Source organism: Austrofundulus limnaeus, unplaced genomic scaffold (genome assembly GCF_001266775.1).
Source record: "Austrofundulus limnaeus strain Quisiro unplaced genomic scaffold, Austrofundulus_limnaeus-1.0 Scaffold1409, whole genome shotgun sequence".
In the NCBI taxonomy this organism is placed as follows: domain Eukaryota; kingdom Metazoa; phylum Chordata; class Actinopteri; order Cyprinodontiformes; family Rivulidae; genus Austrofundulus; species Austrofundulus limnaeus.
The window spans coordinates 1341-27232 of record NW_013953811.1 but is presented as its reverse complement, the minus strand read 5'-3'; the positions used below and the strand labels follow the sequence as shown (position 1 = coordinate 27232).

Below are 25892 nucleotides of genomic sequence, written 5' to 3'. Positions count from 1 at the left end.
TTTTTTTATTTAATTTTATAATTTATTTTTTTTAAAAGATGATAAAAGTCATGTGAACAGAGAATTTCAATCCCCAAAAAAACATTCGAGGACTTTCAAGGACAAGTGTAAATTTTGGCTGTTTTCACAAACTTTTCAGGGCATTGAAATCTTTTTTTTTTTTCAAATTCACAAACGTTCAAGGATTTCAAGGACCCGTGGGAAACCTGCAGTCATGAATGCATGTTTCTGGTCTGTGGAAGAAAACCCACAGAGAGAGCATGCAAACTCAGATTACATAAATCATATTTTAAAATAAATACACCACTGTCCTGAACATCTGTTACAAACTATGGATTAAAGGTTTAACTACAGTATTTGGTTTACAGGAATTAATATTTGTATTCTGCTGCTTTTCATTTTGTATTTTAATTAGCTTCTCAACCACTACTGAAGTCAAGATGTCTAAAATATCAGTAACTAGGTTCTGCTTTACCTTGAAGCTGCTTCTCCACTTTCTTCAGTTCTAGAAAAATTGAAGAGATTTCCTGTAAAATGAAAAAAATAAATAAATAAACTTAACACTTAGATTTCCTCATTCATTAATTATAGACTCACAGACTGATTTCATACCTTGTTGGAGGCTTTAAGGAGAGGTATGTCACTCTCTGATTTCAGTTTACTCTCAATTTCATCCCAGTTCCTGTCCTTATCTTTGAACAAGATCCTGAGAAAAAAAAACAATATTTTTTTTTCTTGACAGAAATAAAATGTAGGAACAGAGTCGATGTTTCAAAAAATATTTATTCACATGTAATGTAAAATTAAGCTATAACATGAGTATAATCACCTGATCTTTCCTGCAGTTTTGTCCACAGAGTGTCTGATCTTGGTGGACAGCTGAGACACAGAGTGGATCAGGAGGCTGTCCAACACCGCCTGAAAACAAACAGTGTAAGAATGAAACTGCGTCAAACAGCATCCTGAACTCCAAATCCTGAAACGGATTATTTTGGTTTGTGCCGCACCTCCTCTCTGTTCCAGGTACGTCTCCTCAAAGCTCGAGGCTCCCGGCTGTCGGGGGCTCGGGGCTGGAGCTCCACGGGCTTCCCGTTTATTTCTGGCACCTTATTGGACGAGATGACGGGTGGGATTTTTCTGAATTTGAGGCTTTCGTCGAACACCCGATCCACCAACTGGGCAAAGAGGGAGAGAGAAAGAGAAAAGAAAAATAGAAATAAACTTTTATTTTTGTTCTACTAGACACACTTGTTTAAAACGTTGAACAGTAATGTGAGAATTTGTAAAATATGGACTTGTGTGTTAAAATAAGTGTTAAAAAAGTTGGAAATCAGATTAAATAATAAGAAGCAGATAAAGCTTTGAGGCAACAGAGTTTTATCAAAGAAACAGATGAAAATGGAAGCACAGGCAGTAAAACCATAACAGAAGAAGAAAATCAGGCACCTTTTTCATGCTCTCCTGTATTTCCGGCTGCGTGGGGCGTGCGGGGCCTACCTCTTCCCGGGTGTCGATGGCGGATCCCGGGGTGGTGGCAGCCGTGCTGACGGTGGTGCTGGGCGCCGTGCCCGAGGAGCTGACCGAGTCGATCTCCCCAGCCACGTCGTGGATCTCGCGAGCCAAGATGGCCAAGTCCTTGGCCAGATCCTGGCTGATCCTGCGCACACAGGGGAACAACCTGTTAATCAGACGGGGCTCTTTAAAACTCAGGATTCAGGAGAACGTGCTTTAAAGATGTCACTTCATTAATACCTGGCGATCTCTTCACTGTGAGCTGTCCAGTCCTTGATGTACTCCTCTTGCTCCTTCATGCGGTGCTTGATCCCCGCTCCCCCTGGACTCGACACCACGCCCGGGCCGGAATTCGCAGCGGCGCCGAGTCTCGAAGCGCGGGTCGGGACGAGGTGATGAGGACGCACATGAGAGCGAGCTCCTTGTTTTGATGAATTCCTGCTGGAGCTAAACTCTTCCTCTGAAGTGGAGCCGTACTCGGGCGGCATACGCCTCCACCTGTTACTGCTGGACACTATAAGGGTAGACAGAAAAAATACGGTTTTTACTTTATAATGTAATGCATGCTGGTACAACTAATAAAAGAGCTCGTGGATATGAGAGGCTTCAGCCAATCTTGCTTCGATCCAACAAAATTAAAAAGTTGCAAGAGTTGCTCTCCCCATTATGATCAAAATAATAATAATAATAAAGTCTGAATAAGCAGTTATATGCAAAAAAACCCAGCATATTTAGCAATTATAACACCACATTAGGCACAACAAAAACAGCAGCTAAAAAAGCTTATGTTCTTTTTTTAAAGGAAGCATGTTTGCTGCATTTTATGTTGCTGCTAACGGCTCAAACAGCAGCTCTGTTAGTGCAGCTGAGATGATGCGTTGCTCAAACAGTCTGCTCAGGGTAAAATGGGACAAAGTGTTAAAATGGGAGCAACACAGCAATACTCAATGGAATTAAGGGTGGAGACACAGACCTAGTAGAGCTGGGTCATCGTAGTTTAGCTTTATGCTTTTTTGTTGTCTAGTAATTCTGAACTACAAATGATACGCTTGTTTTTTTTAATAAACTGGAACGTTTAAACATAATGAGGGAGAAATTCCAGTTTCATGATCTTTAACAAAGTTTATTTTAATAATTTTGCTTTTGGTCTGAAGAGCTGTGTCGCAGCTCTTATTGCTGTGACCCAGGTCTGACATGATCACACACGTACACGGCACACAAACAGACTAATTACTAGACTTTATGGTTCTGGTACAGTACCCAGCAGCTCTTCCTCTGCATCCCCACCTGCAGGTTGAGGCTGAGGATTTTCTGGATGATGAAAACCAACGCACAGTTCATCACAACACAGTGGGACAAAACAGACCAACACTAAAAGGAGGACGGGATAGTGTCCGCTCTTGACTAAATCATTACATCTTGTACTAAATATTTATTTGAATAAAAAAATGATTGAGTTTTTTTGTTTATTTAGAAATCTTGGAGGTTTTTATTCTTTTCTCACCTGTTGGTGAGCAGTATCCAGATGTAGTGGTCTTAGTCTTGACTTCATTCAGTTTTGACACGCTGTTGGCCCTCATCCTGGACGTCAGCTTATTCTCTGCGGGTCCTGACGAGCGCAGGCCGAGACGCAGGGCCGTCTCCGCTGACAGGCGGGGCGAGGAGGCGGAGCTCCGGGTCAACGTGCACTCTGAGTCGCTGCGGGCTGAGATGGAGCCCATGCGGGTCCTCCGTGGCTGAGCCAGCATGTCCAACCGGGACAACCCCTTACGACCGGACGGAGGCTTAGAGGTGGAGCTTGTGGTGGACACCTCGGATGCCACCGATACCCGGTCTGCATCGGCTAGATCTGTGTCAGACGTGTCCCCCAGCCGGGCGCGGCGGAGCAGGGATGCTCTCGTGGGTCGTGGCTGTGGCAGCGAGGCCTGCTTGCTGAGAGAGGAGGCTGTAGCTGCCTGGAGGGTTCTGCTGGTTTTAGAGGCCCCGCCCACGGATGCTTTAGAAGATCTGCCGTCGAGTTTGGAATAGAGGACGTCTTCTGGGCCGTGTCTATGTGTCGAGTTCCCTAAAGGTCCAGAATAGGTCTCCTGGTCTGAAGAAAGGACATCGGAGATGGGGAAGGAGGAGGTCTGGTCGTCATCAGTGAGATCCTGAGAAGGCTGGCGTGCTTTAGAGGAGGAAGAGGACGGCTGAGTGGAGCGACGAGCCTCGGCCCGGGTCGCTGCATCTCCCGGTCTTTTACTCTTTCTCTCCAGGCGTTCTCGAGCGCCGGCGTTCGTAGTGCTGGTTTTGGACGCTGTGCTCATGTTGCTTTTTTCCCGGTGCATGCTGCTGAGAGACTTTCTCTTCTGCGTGCCGCCAGCCGCTGCCTTCCTCTCGGCCTCTCCGGTCACGTGGCTCGCTGTGGAGGCCGTGTCCACGTCGGATTCAGGAGAGACGGAGTCCGATCGGTTCCGGAGACCCGAGCTCTGAGCGGTTTTAGTCTTCTTCTGGTCGAGTTTGTTCTCGTCTCTGAGCTTGGCCTCTAGGAACGCCATGACGGCCTCTGTGTCCTTCAGCAGCGTGGCGGTGTCCATGCTGCCCACGGAGTCGCTGCGCTCGCGCCCGCCGCCGCCTCGGTTGATGCGAGGGATGAGCTCTGCGGGGACGTTTGCGCTGGGCTTCTCGATGGTAAAGCTGCCCTGACGGACCAGCGGCTTCCCAGATTTGTCTCCGGTTTCTGCTGCTGCTCCTCCTCCTTTCCTCTCCTCTGACCTCTTTGTCCGTTCAGTGCCACCGGGCGTCCGAGGAGAACCCTTGGACGGGGAGGAGGTGGAGCTTTGTTTTCGTTTAGTGGTCATCTCTGCGTTCTCTGTGGGGGTTGGCGACTCCCCGTCTCCCTTGTGCTCTTTCTCCTGGGGCTCAGTGTCCTGTTTCTCCCCGATCTCCGACCTCATCGCTTTGGAAGTGGATTTGGCTCGGGGGTCATCCACGGGGAGTTGGGGGAGGGTCCTGCGCTTATGGTCAGTCAGGCTGGAAGAGGATTCACCTTTGAGGAGGGGTGCAGCAGGATTAAAGGCATCAGCTCCTACACACAAACGAAACCACCTTTAACATAATACTCAACACTTTTTTGTCAGAATCAAGCCTAAATTTTAATCTAAGCTCGTTCTCTTTAATTTGAGTGATTCCATACCTCTCTCTTTGTGCAGGAATGTGGCTGCTTCTGCTCCAGAACCTTCTGGGTCCGTCCTGGTGTTATTAGCAGCTAAACTGGCCCACTGAGAGACCCAGCTGGAGTCACCGGGAAGGGTCTGAGGCAACACAAAGAGTGGCAAAAACTAAAATAGGATTGAGAAACTGTAATAAAGGGCACTGAGTCAGTTACTATTATTCTAAAATAGAGATTTTTAGATTTTATTTTTTCATTTCATTTTTTTAAAACAAAACATTACATACAACAAAAAATACAAATCAAATCAAATAAAAGGCAGCAGAAGAAAAAATCTTATATCTGCTCCCATTTACAAAAAAAATTTTCAAACAATAATAAGCCAAATAATAAAACAAAACAAAAAAATCCACTCTTCAAACAGTAACTCATACAAACAAAAATTAAACAATTTCATATTTCTTTAACATTTTTGCTTTGATCATTTTTTAAAAGGAATTAATTGATCCAATGCTTTTATAATCATTTTCCAGATTATTCTATAGTCTTATACCTTTGACTGAAGTGCATCTGTCCTTCAAATTTGTTCTGATTTTTGGTTTAACAAACATTTGTAGTCCCTTCAAATTATAGCAGCTTTCCCTTTTAACAAAATTTGATTGGATGTTTGAAGGTAACACATTTTTTTATTAGCTTTATAAGATATTCAACCAGCTCATAAAATTTTAATAATTTTAATTGATGAAACAATATGGTTAATATGGGTGATAGTAATGCTTTCTTGTGATAATTCTTATGGCTCTTTTTTGTAAAATAAAAATAGGGTTAGTCATTGTTTTACATGCATTTCCCCAGACTTCTATACAATAAATCAAATGTGGAACAATTATTGCATTATGTAGTATAAATAGTGTTTTATCATTAAATAACTCCTTAGCAATACAGTACTGCAATAGATTTTGCCATTTTTGTTCTTAAGTAATAAAGAGTAAAAAAAGAAGCAAATTAAGAGATTTATTATTTTTTACACTTCCAGATTTACATAAACATTCAATTGGAGATCCAATAAAGTATTAAATAAGCTGAATAACAAATCATTTAACACTGAACATGCAAATAGAAATTAACACTGAACATGCAAATAGAAATGGCAGATCGAAGAGGAGTTGGGCTGTCAGTGCAGATACACACTGTCTCCTCTCTGTTGTGAAACTGCCTGGAGGTCTGAACGTCTGAGTGATCTAGGTCACTCAGACAGACCTCCTCTCATCAACAGCCTAGTACAGTAAAGTGGTCAAGTCACAGGAGTGACTGCGACACAACCAGGAATCCTAAATCTACTTCTGTTTATCAGAACCAGACAACGTGATCCCCCAACTTCACGAAAAATAAAATTTTTTAGAAGAAGTGAACGCGGCTGTTTTCATAAACACTAAATCAATCAATAAAGACAAACTCTTAGACATTACCTCTTTCACAGTCTCTCCTGAGCCTTTTCCTTTTCCTTCTCCTTTCAGGTCTGACAAAACCGAAGCACTTGTACTCTCCTGCACTCCAAACACCTACAAATGCAAAAAAAAAAAAAAAACAACAGGTCAGAAAACTTCCCGTTTGGTGGAATATTAGTGTTCCAATCCAAATCTTATAACACTATCTGTGTTAGTAACAGAAACAAGTCAGACACTGCGATCTTTATAAGATTCAATATTCTTGATAAATGCTCTTAAAACGTATCGATCTCTTGGTTTCTTGGGAAACAAAAGTGAAGTAACAAACAAAATAAGCTGTTGTTTATTTTTCATGTTAATCCTCACAGTTTTATATAAATGAAACAAGCAGAAATAACACAAGCAAATTACAAAATGGTGCAGCGAGCAAGAGTGGACATCTGTGAGAAGAGTCACAATTAGTGTGTCAGCTAATTACAGGAATTAGCATAATAACACTGCCAGTGTACAATGTAAGGCATGCAGATTCACACGGACTAGAAATATAGCTCTCTAATTATTTCACTGCTTGGTGTAGGATAAATCACCATTTAAAACACGCTTGTAAAATTCTAAATCTGAGTTACGCTAACATTTAATAACCCGCTGAAAGCAGCTTCATGTTCTAAAATAAACTATCCTCAAAGCTCTGTATGATGCCTCTGGCAAACACAGGTGAACTTATATTTACTACCCATTAAACCTTTTATTTTGTTTTTGCCCCAATGACTAAATATTTCTGAGGCCCATTCTGAATAAACCATGACTTAATCTTTGTCCCTTTCAGTTAAAGTTTCTGTAACCACGAAAGAAAACTTTGCTTCATGTGAGGAGCATCAGCAAGAAAACTGATGTTGTTTCAGCCTCCCTGCAGCACTGTTTAATGAAACAGGACGGCTGGCTGATGGGAGCACATCAATCCAGCTTACTGCAGGAGCATTAGGTGTACCTGAGGGACAGAGAGGATGAGTGGTGGTCCAGCAGGGCCACAGACAGATGACGGTGCTGTTTTAGTATCAACAACACCAGTTGGCCACAAAGGACTCACGAACATAGAAAGTGCCAACGAAGCAAGTTTTAAAGTCACTATTAAGTTTGTCGTAGCCTGTTTGTGTTTTCTCTTTATAATTAAGGGAAAATAACTTTAAATGATGCGCATATTATTCTACCAGCTGTGTTTATGGCCACAGTTTGGCATATAAAGTTATAAGATGTTGCTTTTTTTTGTTTTTATTGAACTAGCCAACAAGACACTCATCTGAGCTTAAATGAAGTATGGACAATCCTTTATGATACCCACAAAGGAGATTTTTTAAACTTTTTTATTCTGCTGTACATTAAAAAAAAGATTTTTGTGTTTGCTGTAAATTTTACAATAATAAGCAAATGTTTTTGCAGTGATAAATTATAAATTACATTGCAGTCTAATAATGTTCAATATGACGGAAACAGAAAATATCTTTTCCATCTGATAACAAATAAAGGTAGTTTAAAAGTTAAAGGGGCAAAATCATGTAAAATCAACTTTTTTGAGTTTTATATAATGTTATAATGTTATACTCTCATAAAAAACATGCCCAAAGCCTTGCTTTGACACATGCATGTTTGAGAAATCCTGCAGTGTTTTTATGAAGCCATGCTGAGGAGCAAAACGACAGGTGGGGACCAGAAATGCCTTTTGGGATGTGTCTTTAAGCCAAACTTCCTCATGGTGGAGCCACCATTTTAAACATTTTACTCATTTTTACCTTGTCAATCATACGCCTGGCCTCCTCTTCTTCTGGGTTCGTGTTCTCCAGTTCAATAGTATAAGTCCCTTTATCACTTTGGTTGTCCTCCTCTTCCCCCCCGGTGGTTCCTGCAGTTCCAACAACTGAAGTGTCCTCACTGGGAGTAGTGGGGCTGCCAATCGCCAGCCTGGTGCTGCCTGAGCTCCGCCCAATACTTTGGTCCTCTGACCTCTGCTTGAGGAGGACACGGGCAGCCGTTGGGGCGCCTGCAGCCACTGTAGCTGATATGGGAGCCGGGACCTTTCCTGGAAAGTAAACATAGTGAAGAAGTATTGAGTTTAAATGACAAACTGTCATTATAAATGCCTCTATTTTTTTTATAAAACTATGATAAAATACATTTCTTCATTACTAAACAGAATTTGAAGTTTCTATGAACACAAGAGTTTACCTGAGTCTGAGGCCATAGCTGCAGAGGTGGAAATACTAAACACCTTTGGGTGAGACGGAGGCTGAGGACACAGTCCCTCCCCGCCTGCTCCTACGCCCAGCAGGGGAGCAGTCTGGGAAAAGGAATACGAGCGACGCTTGCGAGGGTTTTCCTCGTCGTAGAACTCGATCATGAAAGCCGTACGGGTGCTGGTTGTTCTGGTCCCGCTCACAGTTGTGTTGGGCTCTCCTGCTCCTCCGGCCACGTGGCTGTGTGTTGTCTTTAGGCGTTCCTCGAGTGCTTGTCGGCGAGTGGCGAATCGCAGGCCCAGCCCGTTCTCTGAGTCGCTCTGGGTGCCATCCTCATGCTTGCTGCCTACTGAGACACAAAATAAAGACAACTTAGTAACTTGCATAATCATTAACAAACAAAAACTAATTTTTAGGATCAATGATAAAAATCCTGCAATTAAGACTGTGCTATTTACTATTCAATTAATTTGCTATAAACTGGAGCCTGTTTATAATCTACTTACATAGATTACCTAACATGCTTAAATTCTTAAATGAACAACTCCATAGTGACAGAAAACAATCGTTGTAATTGTTGATTCCATACAGGTACTTCCTTTAAGTTATCAGGAAACAAAAAAAGAAAACAAAATCTCCACATCAAACACTACATTTATCTGGACGGAAATCTACTGTGAACACAACAACAAGAAACACGTCCGCAGATCAACAATGAACTTTTAGCTGAGTCCAATCACTCAACCATCAAAACAGACTCGAACCTCACAGCGTCTGACGAACCTACCACACCACCGCAGTCTCACATTTTCTTTTGTCTGGGTTGATTCAGCAAGTCTGCAACTAAAAACAGTGTGCCACACTTATCCAGCCATGCCACCCACACAACGGCTGGCCCAGTCGACTTCACTGGTTGTAAGTTGAGAGAGGGGGAGGGGAGGTGGAAGACATGGAGGGGGAATCAGAGTACGGATGTGTGTGTGTGTATGTGTCTGTGTGTGTGTATATGTGTGAAGGGGAGGAGGAGGGGAGGCATCGCGAGAGAAGAAAAAAAAGGAATAGAAAAAAATAGGGGCGCCTGAAAAGGGAAGGCGGTTGGGGGATGTGAGAAGAATAAGGTTGGATGGGAGAGAGCGACTGGATTTAGTGGGGGAAAATAACAAATAATAAAGAAGGATCTAATTACGTCCGACTTTGCAAACAAATGTTTTTTTTTTTAATTAATAAAAAGTGGAACTAGTTTCACTTCCCAAATCCTTTCCCCTAAAAACCATAAAGCACTAAATCTGCTCCATGACATCCACAAGCCAGATCAACAGCCCAAAGGCAGAACTAAAAACATGCCTGATTTCTTTACTATAATAAACTAAACAATTGAATTTCCTAGAAAACACGAGACAGACTAAACAGACAATTTTACAGTTTTTTTTTTTTTTTTACTTCTGCAACAAAGCTGTATAGTGATCTGGAACACTTTCTTGATATTTGTCCAAGTGAAGGTTAGGGAAGGTCCTATTTAAAAGTTCAATGTTTGCTGCTTGCACTGTCAAGTTTCAATAAGAAAAAAAATATTGTTATGAAACTCAGGTTCATGCATTAAAAGGTACACCACAGATCCATGTTTGCTTTGGGTGTATTAAAAAGTCTGCAGCAGGGTTGGGCAAAATCGTATTGTGTGCAGTTAAGTCAGTAAAACTGTCAACAATTAATATTTGCCACGTTATACTGCAATTTGTGCCTTGTGATGACATAATTGTGTGCAGCACGCTTTCATTATCAAGATCACATATGAGCCCAATGGTGGAAGGCAGTGCAGAGCGACTAATACTAACCCTACCCACCGTAAATAACTTCACTGAATGAAGAACAAACGTTTTAAACAGAGATGCAGCAGAGAGACACCTCTAATTTATGTTGAAGTGAGACCTCTTGTTTGTACACAAGTTTTGTTGTCCTGATCTGCTGAGACATTTACAGGTCAAGTGAATATAAGGTAAACAGTAGATGTTGTCACTGGAACTATTTTACTGTGTTGTAGGTTTTTTTTCCATTTTAGTCTTTAAAAACTATTCTCACATCACTTTAAATTTTTTGTCAGTCTGATGACATCATTTTAAAATATTAAATCAGACGTTATGATCAGTTACTCAAGTTGCCATGTCAGTGTTTCAGGTGATTGAACTAATTCAAATGGGTTGCGTATTCAGAAAGTTCTCTCAAGTAAAAGTAGCAATACTTCATAACAATATTACTCAAGTAAAGTAAAAAGTATGGTGTAGTAAAACTACTCCTAAAAGTACATTTTTTTCCCAAATGTTACTCAATTAAATGCAACTAATTATTACCCACCTCTGCAATTGTTGGATTAATTACCAGCTAAATACCACTATTAATCCTGATTTTTTTTGTCAATATCACCCAACCCTAGTCTGCAGTAACACATTTAAGCACAATATCTAATAAAAAGTAATCTTAAAGAAAGACAGTATTCCCTTACTTGAGAAAAATGTTAACATCTGTTATTTCTTTTGTTACTTTTTTAACGGCACCCTCACAAGAAAAGGTTAGGGTTTTATAAACTCTGTGGCTCATTCGTCAAAGTTCCCTTCTCCAATTATTCTGTTTTTTAATCAGTTTGACATGTTAAAAAAAGATTTACATCAAATAGAAGAAAGCAATGAAGGAATGAGAACATAAAGGAGGACAGTGTTTCAGGAGGTCAAGCAGATCAGCAGATAAGCAAGAAGCAGGTCTTTCATTCTGTCTCCAAGACAAAGAAGCCCTTAGCAGAGCTAGAGGACAACAGAGCTTTCTGTGAGAGTCCGGTGCACTGTACTGGTCGCTCCAACATGACTCACAAAGGAGCAGCCTGCACACACACAACTGAACAAATAAAACAGGGATGCACTTCCTTTGCACACAGAAACAGACACGCAAACATGCAATCGCCAAAACACACAGAACTAGTGTATCCAAACAGAGCAGCAGTGAATGCTGACTGTGACAGGTCTGCTAAGCCAAAGCTCAAATCAATCATCTCAGAATCATAAAAATAATAATGCAACTTAAATTAATTATACACCAAAGATTTCACCTGACGCTAATTAGTCTAAATTATTCCAGATAATGCACATAAAAATCATCTGAAAATGCTGCACTTATTAACAATGCATTTTCTATTTCAAATAAAATCAGGTAAAGATAAAACCTGCACAAAAAAACTTACCTTAATATTTATCAATCAAAAGTGGAAGCTCAGCTGCCTCAGTAAATCTCTGCTACTCTTCCTCCCAGCACCTCTATGGCACACCCTTAGCAGATTTCCATTCACACATGCTGCACTGCTTGTCTGCAGATCAGAGCTGAGCATGTTTCAAACATGCAGCAGAGGCAAAAACTGCAGAATTCAGCCACACAAACGCCCTCAGAAGGTGCTGCAGACACCTCACACACAGACAGATGTGCACAGCTAGAATCGACTCTGTAAATGAAAGTCTGCATCGCTGTTTCTATAACAACTTTCCGCCAAAGGCTGCTCTCCCTCAGCTTCACTGCCTCCCTTTCTGCTCTCACTGCAGCCCAAACCCCACCCCTTCTCTCTTTTACGTGCTCTTTTCACACACCTTTGCTAATTTTGCTGATATTACTGCTGTCGGTGCTTTTTTCAGCTTCTTCCTCTCATCTATCTCAACTCACCTGTTCTTTTCGCACCTCACGTGTCCAAAGCCAGTGTCAGTATAAAGCTTGCCATCCAGCTGTCAACTTACCCTTTTACTATCTCTGTGTTCCCTCGCTCCCTCTTCACTTAAATTACCTACCTTTTCTTTTCACCCTTTCTTTCCCTCACTTCATCTTATTCTTGGTTTCCTTTAACTCAGCTGTGAAAACCCAGTCAGTGAATCAGTTAAGAGCACAGTCATCCATTAGGTGAATCAATCTGTCAGCCAGCTGACATGCATGTTAACAGATGCTAACTCCATCTAATTTATTAGCTTTCTGTGTTTTTTTATCCTGCCTCCTCACAGGTTTCCATTTTCATCAACTCACAATGTCTCCCTCCCCTGGTCTATTAGACAAAAGCAGGTCAGGGACGACACTGTCTTTGGTAACACTTCTGAGGCTAAGCAGGACCTGACCAGGGAGCAGGACCAGGCAGTACTGCCATTCGAACGGGGTTTGCCAAGTTCAAACGTGAAGTCTACTGTTGACTGAGATCAGTAGTCTGAATGCTTAAAAAAAACAGCTCAACAACTTGATATGTCTTCTGGTAATAACACAATTTTAAAAGGAACGCTATATGAAGCGACAGCGCTCTGCTCTGAATCAGGGGAGAAGATTGTGTACAAATACTGATTAACACTGTTGCAGTGAAGAGAAACTGAAGCAGTATGTACCATGCCTCTCGCACTGAAAGGCAGCTTCCCATGACCAAACATCAGCTAACAGGAACATGCAAACCCCCTAGAGAAAGACCTCAGGCTCAACCAGGGGTTTGAACCCAGGACCTTCTTGCTGTGAGGCAACAGTGCTAACCACTAAACCACCCTGGTGCCTCTGTGCTTTAAAACCCCGACTATAAACACAAGCTGGCTCTAACGTAGCTCTTGCTTGCACTGGCCCAATAGTAGCTATTGACAAATGCTCTGCACGTGGCTTACAAAACCCTTGAATAAATCAAATTTAAACTTATTCGAGCAGAACAAATAAGCACAGTTTGACCCGTAATCACAAAAATCTCGACCGGCAGGAAGCTACAGCTGAATGTTTGCAGGTAATGGATGCACTGAATTTACAGACTTCTTAAATCTTCTCAATACTGAAATATTGAAAACAACAAAGATAATTCACACCCATGATGAACATGAACTATAATAAAAACTCAAATCAAAAGTCATCTCAGAAGCATAAATCAATAAATAAATGAACCCAGAAACATACATAAGTTTTTAGAAAAGACCAAACTTCACCTTTGAGTCTTTTGAGGTGGACCGGCACGTCACTCTTGATGCTCTTGCTGTCGTCTTCTGTTGACTCGCTGCGCATCAGCGTGGGGTCGTTATGAGCCAGCCAATCAGCCACCTTGCTCTCAGAAGCCATCATGGCAGCTTGAAGAGTGCTCAGATCCTTGCTTCCCGCGCCGCTCTTCTTGGAGTGAGACCTGTGGTGGTCCGCTGTGAACTTTGACACGTGGTCTTTAATGGTGACTTTCCCTGGAGAGGTGTTGTCGAACTCTATGGTGAAGGAGGCGTGACCTTGAGCTGCGGAGCACACGGTCCAGGATAAGTATTGTGTCATCTCAACACAACTTGTAACCTAAAGTAGTTCTAATAATAATAATGTAAAAAAAAAAATCAAAATGTATAAATAAATAAAAATAGTATTTTACATGCAGTGATGTGGCTGTGAGAAGGTCCATCTTCGGTGTCCTTGGTGGGAATTTCATGGATGCCGTTATTTGCCATGTGACCTTCTTTGGTAGGAACCTCATAATAACTGGAATCAAGAGCAGTCGATGCATGAAGGCCACCTTCTTTAGCTTTTTCTCCTCGACGGGCCTCTTTGCTCTCTGAGGTTTGAAAACAACAAACAGCTCAATAAACCAGTCAGTCATAGCACTGTCCACTGACAGGTTAAGAGAGTTTCTACAACAAAATGCATCTTGACAAAAACTCGCAACAATCATATTTCTGTTACTTGGACATTTGACACCTACTTAAATAGAAAACCCATCATAACACTCAGATAGCAGCACTTTGCTACAGTTAGTACCAGACCCATTAGAAAATCTTTAAAACCTTCTTTGGGTCCAAACAATGGAGAGTATTTTTCCCCATTTAATTATATTAACCAGCTCCTCTAAGGGATCTGATTAGGATAAATGATCGTTTCACAAAAAATAAAAAAGGTGCCATCTGCTTTATCTGGGGGGTAAAAAGTAGGAACATATGGCAGATAGTAAAATAAAAACTGTGCAGAAACTGTGTAGAAATCACTCATTTTAAAAATCAGTCTTGTGAATTGTTATACTTAAAATTTGACGATTCTTAAGGATTTAAGAAAAGTATGATTTTAGCAAGAAATGAAGTCTAAATTAGGTCTTATTTTCCAATTCACTACCTTCAAGTCAGCTTAGTTAAAACGAAAGAAAATCTCTGACATGATCAGCAGCAGCCAGCATGAGCTGCTTGAAGATTTAGAACATGGAAGAAACTCAGAGGTAATACCAGACACTTGATTTTACACAACAAACACACAAAACAAAACAAACTGGAACATTCCGTTTTTGTAATTTAGTATTTTTGCTTCTTTTTGCTTCTAACTTTAATAAAAATTAAATAATTGTGCTACATTCCCTTTAGCAATAATGCTCAAGTTTCATCTTGTTTTATAAGTGCAGCAAATCATTCCCTCCTACAAGACATCACCTTCACCCTAAGCTTTAGGCTTAAACACAATGTTTCCACAATCACTGGTAACTGTGTAAGCAGTTATGGTCTTTACAAAAACAAAAAATAACCCCCATAAACAAGAAGCCTTACTTGTGTTACCACAGTGTTTACACTTCCATCAACTCAGAAAACTTCAGAGGTTCCTGTGTGAAACTTATCCTATCACTGTTAGCACCATAATTAAAACTGATAAACTTCCTCTTTCACACATGTAACAAAAGTGTCAAAGTATCAGCTTCAACATAAATCACAAAACCTGTCCATTCATCCTTTTTATCTCATTTTCTGTGCAGGGGGGGTGCCCATCTCCAGTGGTCAGAGAGCGAGAGAGAGACGGGGTACAGCCTGGACGACTCACAAGTCCATCACACGGCCACAGAGACAAATAAGACAGACGACCATTCGCACTCTCACTCACACAAAGTAACAATTTTACATGCCAATGAGTTTTGAGAAGTAAATAAATTAAAGCCATATTGATTTACAGATTAATCAGCTTAAACTAAAGATAAATATGATGAAGATTTTTTAACTGGTTTATTAACCACTTATAATAGATCATTTTTTATACATTCACAATTTTTATTTTGGGCCATACAATAATACAAAGTACAGCATTTTGTACATAAATTATATGCAAAAAAGTGTGTGCATTTAAATGCATATAAATTTATTAAAAAGCAGCAGTAAAGGTGTGACAGTGGCTAATTAACAACAACATTCATTTTATTCATTTCTTTAAAAAAACAACCTAAATTCAACATACAACAAAAATACAAATCATAAATTAAATGAAAGGTAGCAGAAGAAGATAAAATCTTATTATATCTGCCCCTTTTTCTCAAATAAATAAATTCAATCAAAAATAATCTTTAGTTTATAAAAAAAGAAAAAGAGAAATACAAAGGTTTAACTCCTTGAACAACAATTCATACATTTTCATATTTCTCCAGAAAATTAATCTTTATCATTCTCTTAAATATACACATTGATCTGGCATTTTTAATGTCATCTTCCAGATTATTCCATAATCTTATACCCTGGACTGAAGTACTCCGTTCCTTTAAACTGGTTCTAAATTTGGGTTTAACAAACATCTCTACCCCTTTGAGATTATAACAACTCTCTCTTTTAACAAAGTGTAATTGAATGTTTGAAGGTAATGTGTTTTTATGAGCCCTATACATAACTGATAAAATACCATAATTAACCAAATCATAGAGTGGCTAATTAGCTTAAAATGGTGGTTACTCAATCCAAGTTCCTGTGACCTAAAGAGAGTTAAAGGATTGAAAAGATCTTAAAAGAGTAAAAATCAGAAAGGCACATGTGAAGTAAGTGGATGTCAGACTAATACTGTACAAAGCTGACACAAATTGAAAGCCCTTTACCAGATACATTATCCAAAGTACATGGATTTGAGAGCAATACTTGCCAGAGTATTAGCAAACAGTTGCTGCTGTGCACTGAGCCGTTTGTGTGGAAGCTGTGTGTGTGTTTGCTGGGAGAAAAGGGGGAGCTGGTGCAATGGCGTAACTTAATCGGGTTTAGTGACAATACATGTGAAGGGGGGTGGGGGACGGTGCGAACACAGGCTTTTTATTCAGAAAGAGAAAAGAACACACATTAAACATAACTGACGATCATATCCTAGTGAAAAATCCCCCTCAGAGAAACAGAATCACTTCCTGCCTTCTTTCGCTTCCCCGTGACTCTTATGCTGTATCAACTGTGAACTGTGCAAATTTAGAGACAAAGCTCACTCTCTGTTTATAAACATACATACTAATAGTAATATCTTTAATGCTGAGGTTTGTGCCAAATACACAGGTAAACTGCAACATTTCTGGCACAAGCTGCTTCTCAAAACAAAAACAACATTACATCATCAACTCAGCAGTGACTCTTTCCAAATGTAATCCTGCCAGAGGGTAAAAAGCCTTTTACTTACCCACTTCCATGACTGAAGTAGCTAAACCCATTTGCCTGAATTTTTGGAAGCTTTTTATGGCTTCAAATCACACTTACGTAGTGTTTTACTCCAAATTTTCAAATAGCAGTCAAAAAAAATAATAATTCTTAGCAAATATCAACAAGACAAATGGCACAACACGGCCAATCTCAAACAGAACTATTCAAGCTGGAAAATAAAGGCTCCAATTTTCAGGCTGGTGAAGATGATCCAGACGATCCCTCCAGATGTGGACAGAGATTTGCTTCTGTCTGCTTGCATGTTTGTGTTATGATTAACCTCCCCCCACTCCTTCTGACCAGTGTTCCACTAGCCTGGCACAGACTGATTTTGCTTCACTGAGCTGTTTTACTATTGGCGTAGGCTACAATCCTTTTAACAAGGACCCCCGACAGCCCCCACCCCACCCAGTCCGTCCAGTCCTTGGAGCAAACTGTTGTGCATTACAGGCTGTGAAAATAAACCTTTTTGTGCACTTACTGGCCATTACTACCTAAACTAATTTAAATTAAAGTGAAAATCAAAACACCATACCAGTACATTGTTAGTGATTTATTTAATCAGAAATTACACAAGTTCTTCACTAAAATATCTGTTTAGTTATGTTTCTTTTGACTTTTCTCTGCCAGAAGTTGAAAGCTCTGAGTTCCCATTAGTCATCACATGCAGTATCATTAAACACTGGAGCTTGTCATTACAAAAAACAAAAAAAAAGCCCTCATTAACATCAGTGAAGTGATGCTCATATAAACAGCAGACCTTAAAGTTAGCCTCTAAAGACTTAAAATATAAAGCAATAAATCCACATTTAAGTTCAGGGATTACTGAGCTTAAATGTGGCACAAAAAACATCCAGTCTGATTTTGACTTGTCTACCTCCTGCTGCTTATCATTAAGTTACATCAGATTTTATTTGTAGTGCAGTTTTTTTTAATAACCAAACCCAGTTTAACACTTGATTTGTTAATATTTTGTACAAAATGAAGGATCAGGATGAATTCTCTGCAGATGCATTTGAGAAACAATTCTTTTGTGGTGTGAACAGTGTGAGCTTTCAGGCACTCTTGTATGGTAATATCAAGTGATGTTGTCAGAAATCAGTCATTTTTAAAAGGGTCTTACCTGAAATGCAGCTGTCATGTTTCTTGGATGAGGATGACTTGGTTTCCTGTTTAAAAGAATTTTCATCATCTGCATCTTCATCACCCCACCAAGAGGGCTGGCCATACAGAGGGGTCCCACGAGGCAGGGCTGTAATGTCCCCTGGGAGATATACACAGACACAATTTAATAACACTAAGAAAAATATGAATAATTTATAAAATCACAAGGAGTTTAAACAAAAGAGAAACTTTGTGTTGATGTGAGACAAACATATTGGCTTGTTTATTTTCAAACCTGTAAAGAAGGAAAAGGAAATCTAGCTGAGAATGGGAAGTGACATGTGCCATATGTTCTTAGGAGGCTCTGAATCAGCATTTAGCATCTTATTAGACTGTGTGAAGAAAAGCCACATCCAACCCTAACTTCCTTTTTTGCCTACTTTTTATTTTTAAATACCTCTGTCCTGAGCTGTGAAAGTTAAATCATAGTAATCAATGTAATTACACACAATAATGAAAAAGTACAGGCAGGAAGCTGGACCCTCGTGCAGAACGTCCGCTTACCACAAGGTGTAATATCTACATGTGGCTTAGTATTATAGCAGTCATACAGCAGAAGCCTGGCAGATGGAGTAACATGCAGCTTGCTGTCCCAGGGCTTGTTTAGATCCAATTGTGCAAATGTGTGTGCGTAACTGAACATCTTGTAATTTTGGAAAAGTAAAAATGTCATGCGGCTTTGCTTGATGCACACTGCATTGCTCTGACACTGATTAATCTGTGAAAACACACGCACACACACAAGCTCCATGTGGCCTTGTTTAAAAAACTGGAGATTAACAAGGGCTTTAGGTGCACCTTCAGATCTAAACTGCTTTTATGATTAAACTGAATAAATGCAAGCTAATATGGAAGTTGAAGTCCTCTCCTAGTGACCATCTCCACCCCCTACTGGTCTGACAAAAAAGCCCACTATTTAAATTAAATATATTCAGTCACAAAAATGTAATCCTTTTAAAAAATGAAAACTGTTAGTACAGCAAATTAAATACAGCATGTGCCTAAATTAAAACCATCATTAATGCTTTTGTGCTTGAATGAAATGTGTCATCATTACTAGAAGGTATTTTCTTATACAAACTCTGAGTTATAATAAAGAAATACAATCTTATGAAAGCACACTGAATTTGAAAAAAAAAAAAGAAAGCACAAATGAAGTGTAGAGTAAAGCCTCCTCCCCCACTTCCCCATCATTCTGTCTCACCTCCTATCCTCTCCTCTGCTTTGTGAGACTCGGGAGGTTTCGATGACTGTTCTTTAGAGGAAGTGATTCCGTCTGTTAGTCTGCTCTCTCCCAACTTTGTGGCGCTGCTGCTGGATGACTTTGGTGTTTTTGTTGGGGTCTTACTGGGAGATTTGCTTGTTGCGTTTGTAGCGGTTTCACCAACGGAGGGCTTCTTACTAAGCTGGAGTCCGCTGGTGAACTTTTCATGCTGAAAGAAGATGCAGGAAAAAAAATAAGGATAAATAAAACTGTGTATGCAATTTGATACATTAAAAAGACACAGGTTATTTGTTCTCACCTTTAGAGCCTCTTCAGGCACAGTAAGCTCTCCTCTCACCACCGTGAACAGATTGGTATGTAAGACAATACAGTTAAGGAAATACTATCACACTACAATATGGTGTGTTTGGATGTAAATATTAGAAATAATGACAAGTGAAAGGACTTAAGGCCATAAAATATATTGTGGTTATTTGATACATTATAAAATATTGGCATTTTGGCATCAATCTAGATTAAATATGAGCCCACAAGTTGTGGAGATAGAATGGAAAAAGAAAAGGATATCATATCCAAACCTCAGCTTGTCTTCCAACTTCAGAGTGATATACATCTGCTCTTGAATGCGGACATCATTTACAAAAGTCTGGAGAAGAAAACAATTTAAATACATCAAATGTAACAACTGCTTCAGATAAACACAAACTTTAGGGCTTCAACAAAAATATTCCAACACTATTTGCTAATAATTTTGTCAATGATTCTATTGAGTATTTACTTTTATTTAAAGCATTTTTAGTCAACAAGTTCCCAGTGCAGTGGCTAAAGTTAGCCAGAGAGAAAAGCCCGACTAAACACGTGTTTCTCTTTCTGTTAGTTGGTTTGGTTCTCGTTCTTCTTCTCCCACACTCATTCACTTCTCTTTCTACTCCACAGCTCTGCGACGGATCAAATTTCACTTTACTGTGAATTAAATTCAACACATTTGCGGTGCTGTAATAAAACATTCCAGTCTTCTCTCTAGTGAGACTCTCAGCAGRGTAACAACTTAGCCGTGAAATGGTTTCAGTCAGAGAGTGAGGGGTAACTGTCCAAACCTCTACATACCCACTGACTCAGCAGCACAAAAAWTTCCTACTAAATCCAACCAAAGAAGCTGGATGGTTATAATGACAGAGGAGGAAGTGACTCTAACTTCCTGTTTGAGTGCTGGAGAGGATGTGAGGATGTTGTTCATATGTGTCTAATCTGGTGGGCTGTGACTGGGTACAAATCACTGCATGACTAATAGAATGTGGCCAGTGGAACCTGGTTTTAACAAGCTACAACCTGAAAGAAAGAAGAATAATTCAACCATTTTAAAAAGGTATTAAAAATTCCTGATTTTATTTTGGGGATCGGTAATGTGTGAAAGTCTGAAATGCCCGTTTCAGGAGCTTTTAGTMTCTGTTTCTTTAAGGCACAGCTGTCAAAAGATCCTGTCAGCTCAAACTGGTGAGCTGATCAAAATCTGAGCTGTGATTAATTGGTGGAGGAATTCCTCTTCTAGCTAGCCGGTAAACATTAAGCACCACTGGTCATGTTAAAAAAAACAAAAATATTATTTCGATCTGGTTCCTATTCAGTCCGTTTATCTTGCTTTCAGCTTGTTAAACGTGTTCTCATTTTCTTACTTTCACTTTTCTGTCCTCTCCTGTTCTTTGATCTTTTCTTTTTGTCATCCATCTCTGCTTTGGAGTTTTCCACATAAATACTTACTCCATTCAGGCTCCCCAGGTCCTTGACCTTGTGTTCATCAGTCCCAGGCTCGTAGTTGATGACTGCGTGCTGTTTGTCGACGCTACGAGACTTGAAACAAAAATAAACAGACACAGAACATTAACTCAGCAGATGCAGTCGAGGACTTTACTTTGAAATTTGATCTCTAATCATTAGGATCAGATGTCACTACTGGATATCATACAAAAAAATAAAGTATTAGTTTTCCTCTTAATCTTAGCTGTCCTATAACAAAAGTTCTACACTTTGCATATGCAGTATGCTTTAATTATGCCTCCTGCTGTCACCTTTCACATTCACACACAGCTGTGCATACACACACACACACACACTATAACATCTCTGAAACAGACAAAAGAAAAGCTGTTAAGGAATAAAGGCTGGAGAAAAAGTATTGACTTCTGCAGCTAAAGAATAATGAGCACATCAGCTCTTCTGATGATAAATGGTTTTCAGATCAAACACTGCAGCATTTCTGTATTCATGGTGCGAACCTAAAAATGAAAAGAATTGAGGAATTTGGTAAATATTTCATCCACACATCAATGCCACTGAAGTGAAAACATCAAGCAGAATCCAAGGATACTGACTGATAAACATTTTTCAGTCTTGAGGTCGGTCTCAAAGAGGTTTGCTGTTTGGGTTGGTTAGTTTATTAAGGTCAGTCAATGCCAATTCTGGGAACTAATTCACATTTTCAGTTGATCTCCACGACTCTTTACTTTGAGTCGAACCCTATTTGTCTAAAAATAACATGCTGAAGTAGAGATTATTAGGTCATGGAAGAAGTAACTTGAAAGAGCAAGCCAAAAAACAGATAGCCTCAGATCAAACATGACAGAAACCAGCTGAGCCGCCTGTTTTACCTCAGGCTGTAGATGGATTCATTTTACACAGATAAACTGCTGACAAACAAAGTAGGCGCAGAATAAAAGAAAGGCAGAAAACAGATGTARAAAGTTGCTCATCATTTCTAAAAAGTAAAAGTGAGAAAACTAAGACTTGTAATGAAAGCTGTAGCAGGTTTAATATAAATGGAAACACAAAAACTCACTCACACTCAGACATAAACATGATGGCAACAATTTAATCCATGAGACACAAATAAACGTGTGAGAGGAAAAAATAATCACCTTTCTTTTTAACTGCATTTCTTTCTATTCTTAAATACACTAGGGCAGCARGGTATTAGGACAACCTGCAATGTGCAAATTGCTGCTTAATATTGTGATGACGACTTGTGATAAATGAACAAATACTTACAGTAAGTATGCATTGTGGATGTCTTTCTGCTCTGGGTTCAGAGTAGTAAAAACACAACTAATACATAATTTTCATTCCAGCATTAGTTTTTAAATATACTGTATATAAAGAGATCCATCCAATTGGCCAAAAATGTGCAGGGCTCCATTTCACTGGTGAAATACTTTCATGTGATTGACAAAATGCATAAATGCAAATGTCTGAGCCAACGATTTGTTGCAGTTTATGCAGTTTTTTGGGATGTGCCTATTGCAGAGGCTGTTAATGCAATGACAATACATTTTTGACATATTGTTCAGCTCTGTAACACACTGCATTTAATTTAATTGGATGTGAAAAAAGAACATGTTCCTAAATTTTAAAAGGTTCTACCCATTTCCTATTTGCATCATAAGGCTATAGTTTAAAAATAACCACTGATCATCAATATCAAGTAATTACATGCTAATGCACGTATCTGTTTTTCCTTTAAATCTGATATTTTGTCTGTGAGTCTGTGGTTGTGTTTTGTTGGAGCATGACACAGCAGACGTTTATATGTTGAGCCATGTGATGAAGCCTTGGATTACTGAAGCTGTCACATGAGTCTCAACTGCCAGCTGCTTTGCAAAAATAAAAATAAAAAGTCTGAAAATGCCTCTTATGTGTGCAAATTCTCAAAGATTCACAAGAGCGGGAGCATAAAAATGCAAAAGCAGTAAATAATCAGGTCAGCAGAAAGCYGTTTGTGGTTGAAAAGAAAGAAGCGAAGATTTATTACAACTTTAATAATCTTTGGGAGTTTGAAGTCCTCAAAGAGCAGGCTTGTTAGACACAAACAAACCAGGAAACAAATAATAACTGAGAAATCAGAAAAATAAAAGTCAATGTGGTCAAATCGACAAAACAAGTCTGTGATTGTAAAACAGTTATAGGCAAAGATCAATTTTAAGGTCACCACTGAAACACTGTGTACACTTTACTATACTATACGTTACTTTACTATGTCTTGATCAGCATTAAGAAAGTAAAATTAAACATTTGATGATCAGATTTTGAGATAATTACTGGGATCAGTAAAAACTTTTTCTCAAAATATTAATTTTGCTGCAGCTAAAGATGCCGTCTATCCAAACAACTGACTCAATCTGATAAAATATAACTCAAGAGGCATCTGCCCCACTTTCTATTATTAGCACGGTGACCAGAGGTAAACACGAGTGTACACACGGGTCTCTATGGACGTATGCACAGCTGCACAGATACATAACACACACACACAAACTGAGGCCATCAAAGAAATATTGTGTAGCTTCATTAGTACAAATATCTTTTCAAATCCATGAATAAAAGAGAAAGTTGCCAGCTGAGGTAAAGTGAATACCTTGACATAAAAAAAGAAACACTGTTTTTTTTTTTTTTGTCTCTCACCTGTAGCATGAGCTCACAGTCGTCTCGGCCAACGAAGATCATTTCCCGGGGGAGCCGGTGGCGAGTTCCCCCGCTGCTCACCAGGAACCAGGAGGTCACACTCATTGCTACACCCTGCTGCTGCCTCACGCACACACCTCCTGAGACAACACGCAAAGTTACTATTTTACAAATCTTATTTATGACAATCAGATATTTTGCAGCTGGATTATGACCACGATATTCTTTAAAGTAAACAGACTGATATGATTTGGTCAGTGTTTACATGGTGATCCAGCTTTTTTTTTCTAATCAGTGTGTTAAAGTATGAAGAAAAATCAATCAAGATTATTTTCAAAGGGAAACATGTCCTGACTGGTGCAAACGCCAACTGGAAGTTTGAAAAGATTCCAGACATCTTTGATATTAAGTGTTAAACAAGTATTTTTTTAGTAAAATAATTWCTACATGCCTCTGGTCCAGGTAGCTCACAGCTGATAGTCCACTGACAGCAGAAGACAGCTAGGTCATCCTGAAAGAGATGAAGAATAAAGATTTCTCCTGTTAATTGTTTTTTTCACTTCATGATATAATTATAACATTTAAAGGAAAAGAGACTTAAGAATCAGTGTCAGAGAGTAAACACTGGTAGAGATGTACTGAAGTAAAAAATAAAGTATTATCTCTTGCTTCATTTTGTTTTGGTCACAGGAGGAATTAGGTTAAGGGGGCGGTCTTGCAATGCGATGCCTCTGTCTAAGTCTAGAAATAAACATTAGACTAGCCGGTGAAGTACATCCTCCCCTTTTTCTCTGCCCGCTCTGATGACTGCCAGATGTTAGAGGAGGAAGTGATGTAGGAATGTTGGCGGCCTACCCACCAGAACCGTTTTCTTTTCCCTCCTCCCCTTCGATGTACTTCAGACGAGCAMAAAAAGGAGGTCACAGCAAGGCCCTCTGGCTTTCTAACTGCCCGGGCCTGGAAGAACTAAATAAAGCGGATCTAACGGACGTGCACGTGGTGTCGTTTTCTAAATAGCTACACAGCTATTTTATTTAATGTTTGATTTAACAACTGGTTGAGTGATTAGTACAACTGCTGATGTGTCTGACTAACCTGAGTGGGAGTAAAATTCATAATTCAATTTTCCACACTGTCACAAGATACCAAAAATAATCATTCTCAGGGCAGACTGAAGAGGCCATTTTAAAATCTTCTGCATTTGTTTCCACTTTTGTGTTTAACTTTACCGGATTTTTAGACGCTCCAAACTTTGCATCAATCATCATTTTTCATTTAAACGTAAGTTTTAGTGCTTTTCACGAGAATTTCTACTTATGCTGTAATAGAAAAYCCTCCCAGTCGTGTGTACGAAGTGCCAAGAAAAAAACCCATCAAACAGAGAATTAAAGTTTATTGAGCTAAGCTCTTGCTCACTTGACCTCTTAAGTACCTAGTAGCCATACTAAATAATCCCTTGAGTAACATTTTAATCAGCTGCACACCTCAGTTCTTTGCATGACAAGGCTGGAAATGTGGCTGCATCAGCAGCTGTCTCTAATGTGAAACGGATCAGCTTTTCACCACACTCAGATATTTCAGAAATTTTATACGCTGAGAAAAACTCAACTAGGATTTTTTTTCTGTAATGTGTGAGGCAATTAGATGCAGCTAAACTGGAAAAAAACATTTAATTATCCTGACATCTGTGCTTGGTCAAGATGAGGAATTTTTTTTTCACAAAATCACCACAAATCTCTACTCATTCAACATTATTGTGCATTTCGAAGCGATGGAATGACCATTAGGCTTACTGAACACAGCAACAGCTTTGGCACTACACCACAATTATGTGTGGTTTCCCTCCCGACTGTAACCAAACCGTCAGAGAGCTCTCTGACTGAATAACTACGACACACTCACATGCAGAATGCAAGGTTAAGAAGAATGTGGACGAAGAGCTCAGATATGATGCATACCAGCCTTTTTGGTGCCATTAAAACCTCTGAATGTCACATGAAAGACGTGGCGCTGGCGGAGAAACGCAGAGGAAGGTCTGATGAAGGAGACACAGCTGTGAGAATACAGCCTGCTTTAAATTTGATTGCACAGTAGATCATTCAAAAAATAAAAATAAATAAATCACACTCCCAAATCWTCTGTCTTTGTATTCAAATTCAATTTACTAAATGAAATGTTAATGAAGAGCAGCAACGGTAGAAATCAAGTCAAATGTGTTTTTATTTTTTTATATATAAAATTTCCTTCAGAGTGTGCTCATCTGAAATATGAAGAATTATTGGGGGGGGGGGG

At 39.5% G+C, this 25892-nt stretch overlaps 1 protein-coding gene across 6 annotated transcripts in view; it reads right to left on the bottom strand.

Moving 5' to 3' along the window:
• The window catches only part of cep170aa (centrosomal protein 170Aa), a 28105-nt gene extending 2453 nt beyond the window's left edge, over positions 1 to 25652 (bottom strand). Inside the window, exons 1-21 of one of the 6 annotated variants that reach the window (XM_014032275.1) lie at positions 25559 to 25652; positions 24052 to 24111; positions 23601 to 23740; positions 20907 to 20996; positions 19716 to 19794; positions 19447 to 19505; positions 19128 to 19356; positions 17883 to 18023; positions 13726 to 13905; positions 13307 to 13597; positions 8332 to 8688; positions 7899 to 8185; positions 6133 to 6225; positions 4688 to 4805; positions 3017 to 4579; positions 1753 to 2026; positions 1447 to 1678; positions 1008 to 1175; positions 830 to 918; positions 613 to 706; positions 476 to 527 (exon numbers count right to left, since the gene is read on the bottom strand). In XM_014032275.1, coding sequence (XP_013887729.1) covers positions 476 to 527; positions 613 to 706; positions 830 to 918; positions 1008 to 1175; positions 1447 to 1678; positions 1753 to 2026; positions 3017 to 4579; positions 4688 to 4805; positions 6133 to 6225; positions 7899 to 8185; positions 8332 to 8688; positions 13307 to 13597; positions 13726 to 13905; positions 17883 to 18023; positions 19128 to 19356; positions 19447 to 19505; positions 19716 to 19794; positions 20907 to 20996; positions 23601 to 23705 — 4501 coding nt within the window. In that variant the 5' untranslated portion in view covers positions 23706 to 23740; positions 24052 to 24111; positions 25559 to 25652. The remainder of the gene's footprint in view (positions 1 to 475; positions 528 to 612; positions 707 to 829; positions 919 to 1007; positions 1176 to 1446; positions 1679 to 1752; positions 2027 to 3016; positions 4580 to 4687; positions 4806 to 6132; positions 6226 to 7898; positions 8186 to 8331; positions 8689 to 13306; positions 13598 to 13725; positions 13906 to 17882; positions 18024 to 19127; positions 19357 to 19446; positions 19506 to 19715; positions 19795 to 20906; positions 20997 to 23600; positions 23741 to 24051; positions 24112 to 25558) is intronic. The other 5 variants (XM_014032278.1, XM_014032277.1, XM_014032279.1 and 2 more) reach the window with 5 other exon arrangements.
• Positions 25653 to 25892: the final 240 nt, after the last annotated feature.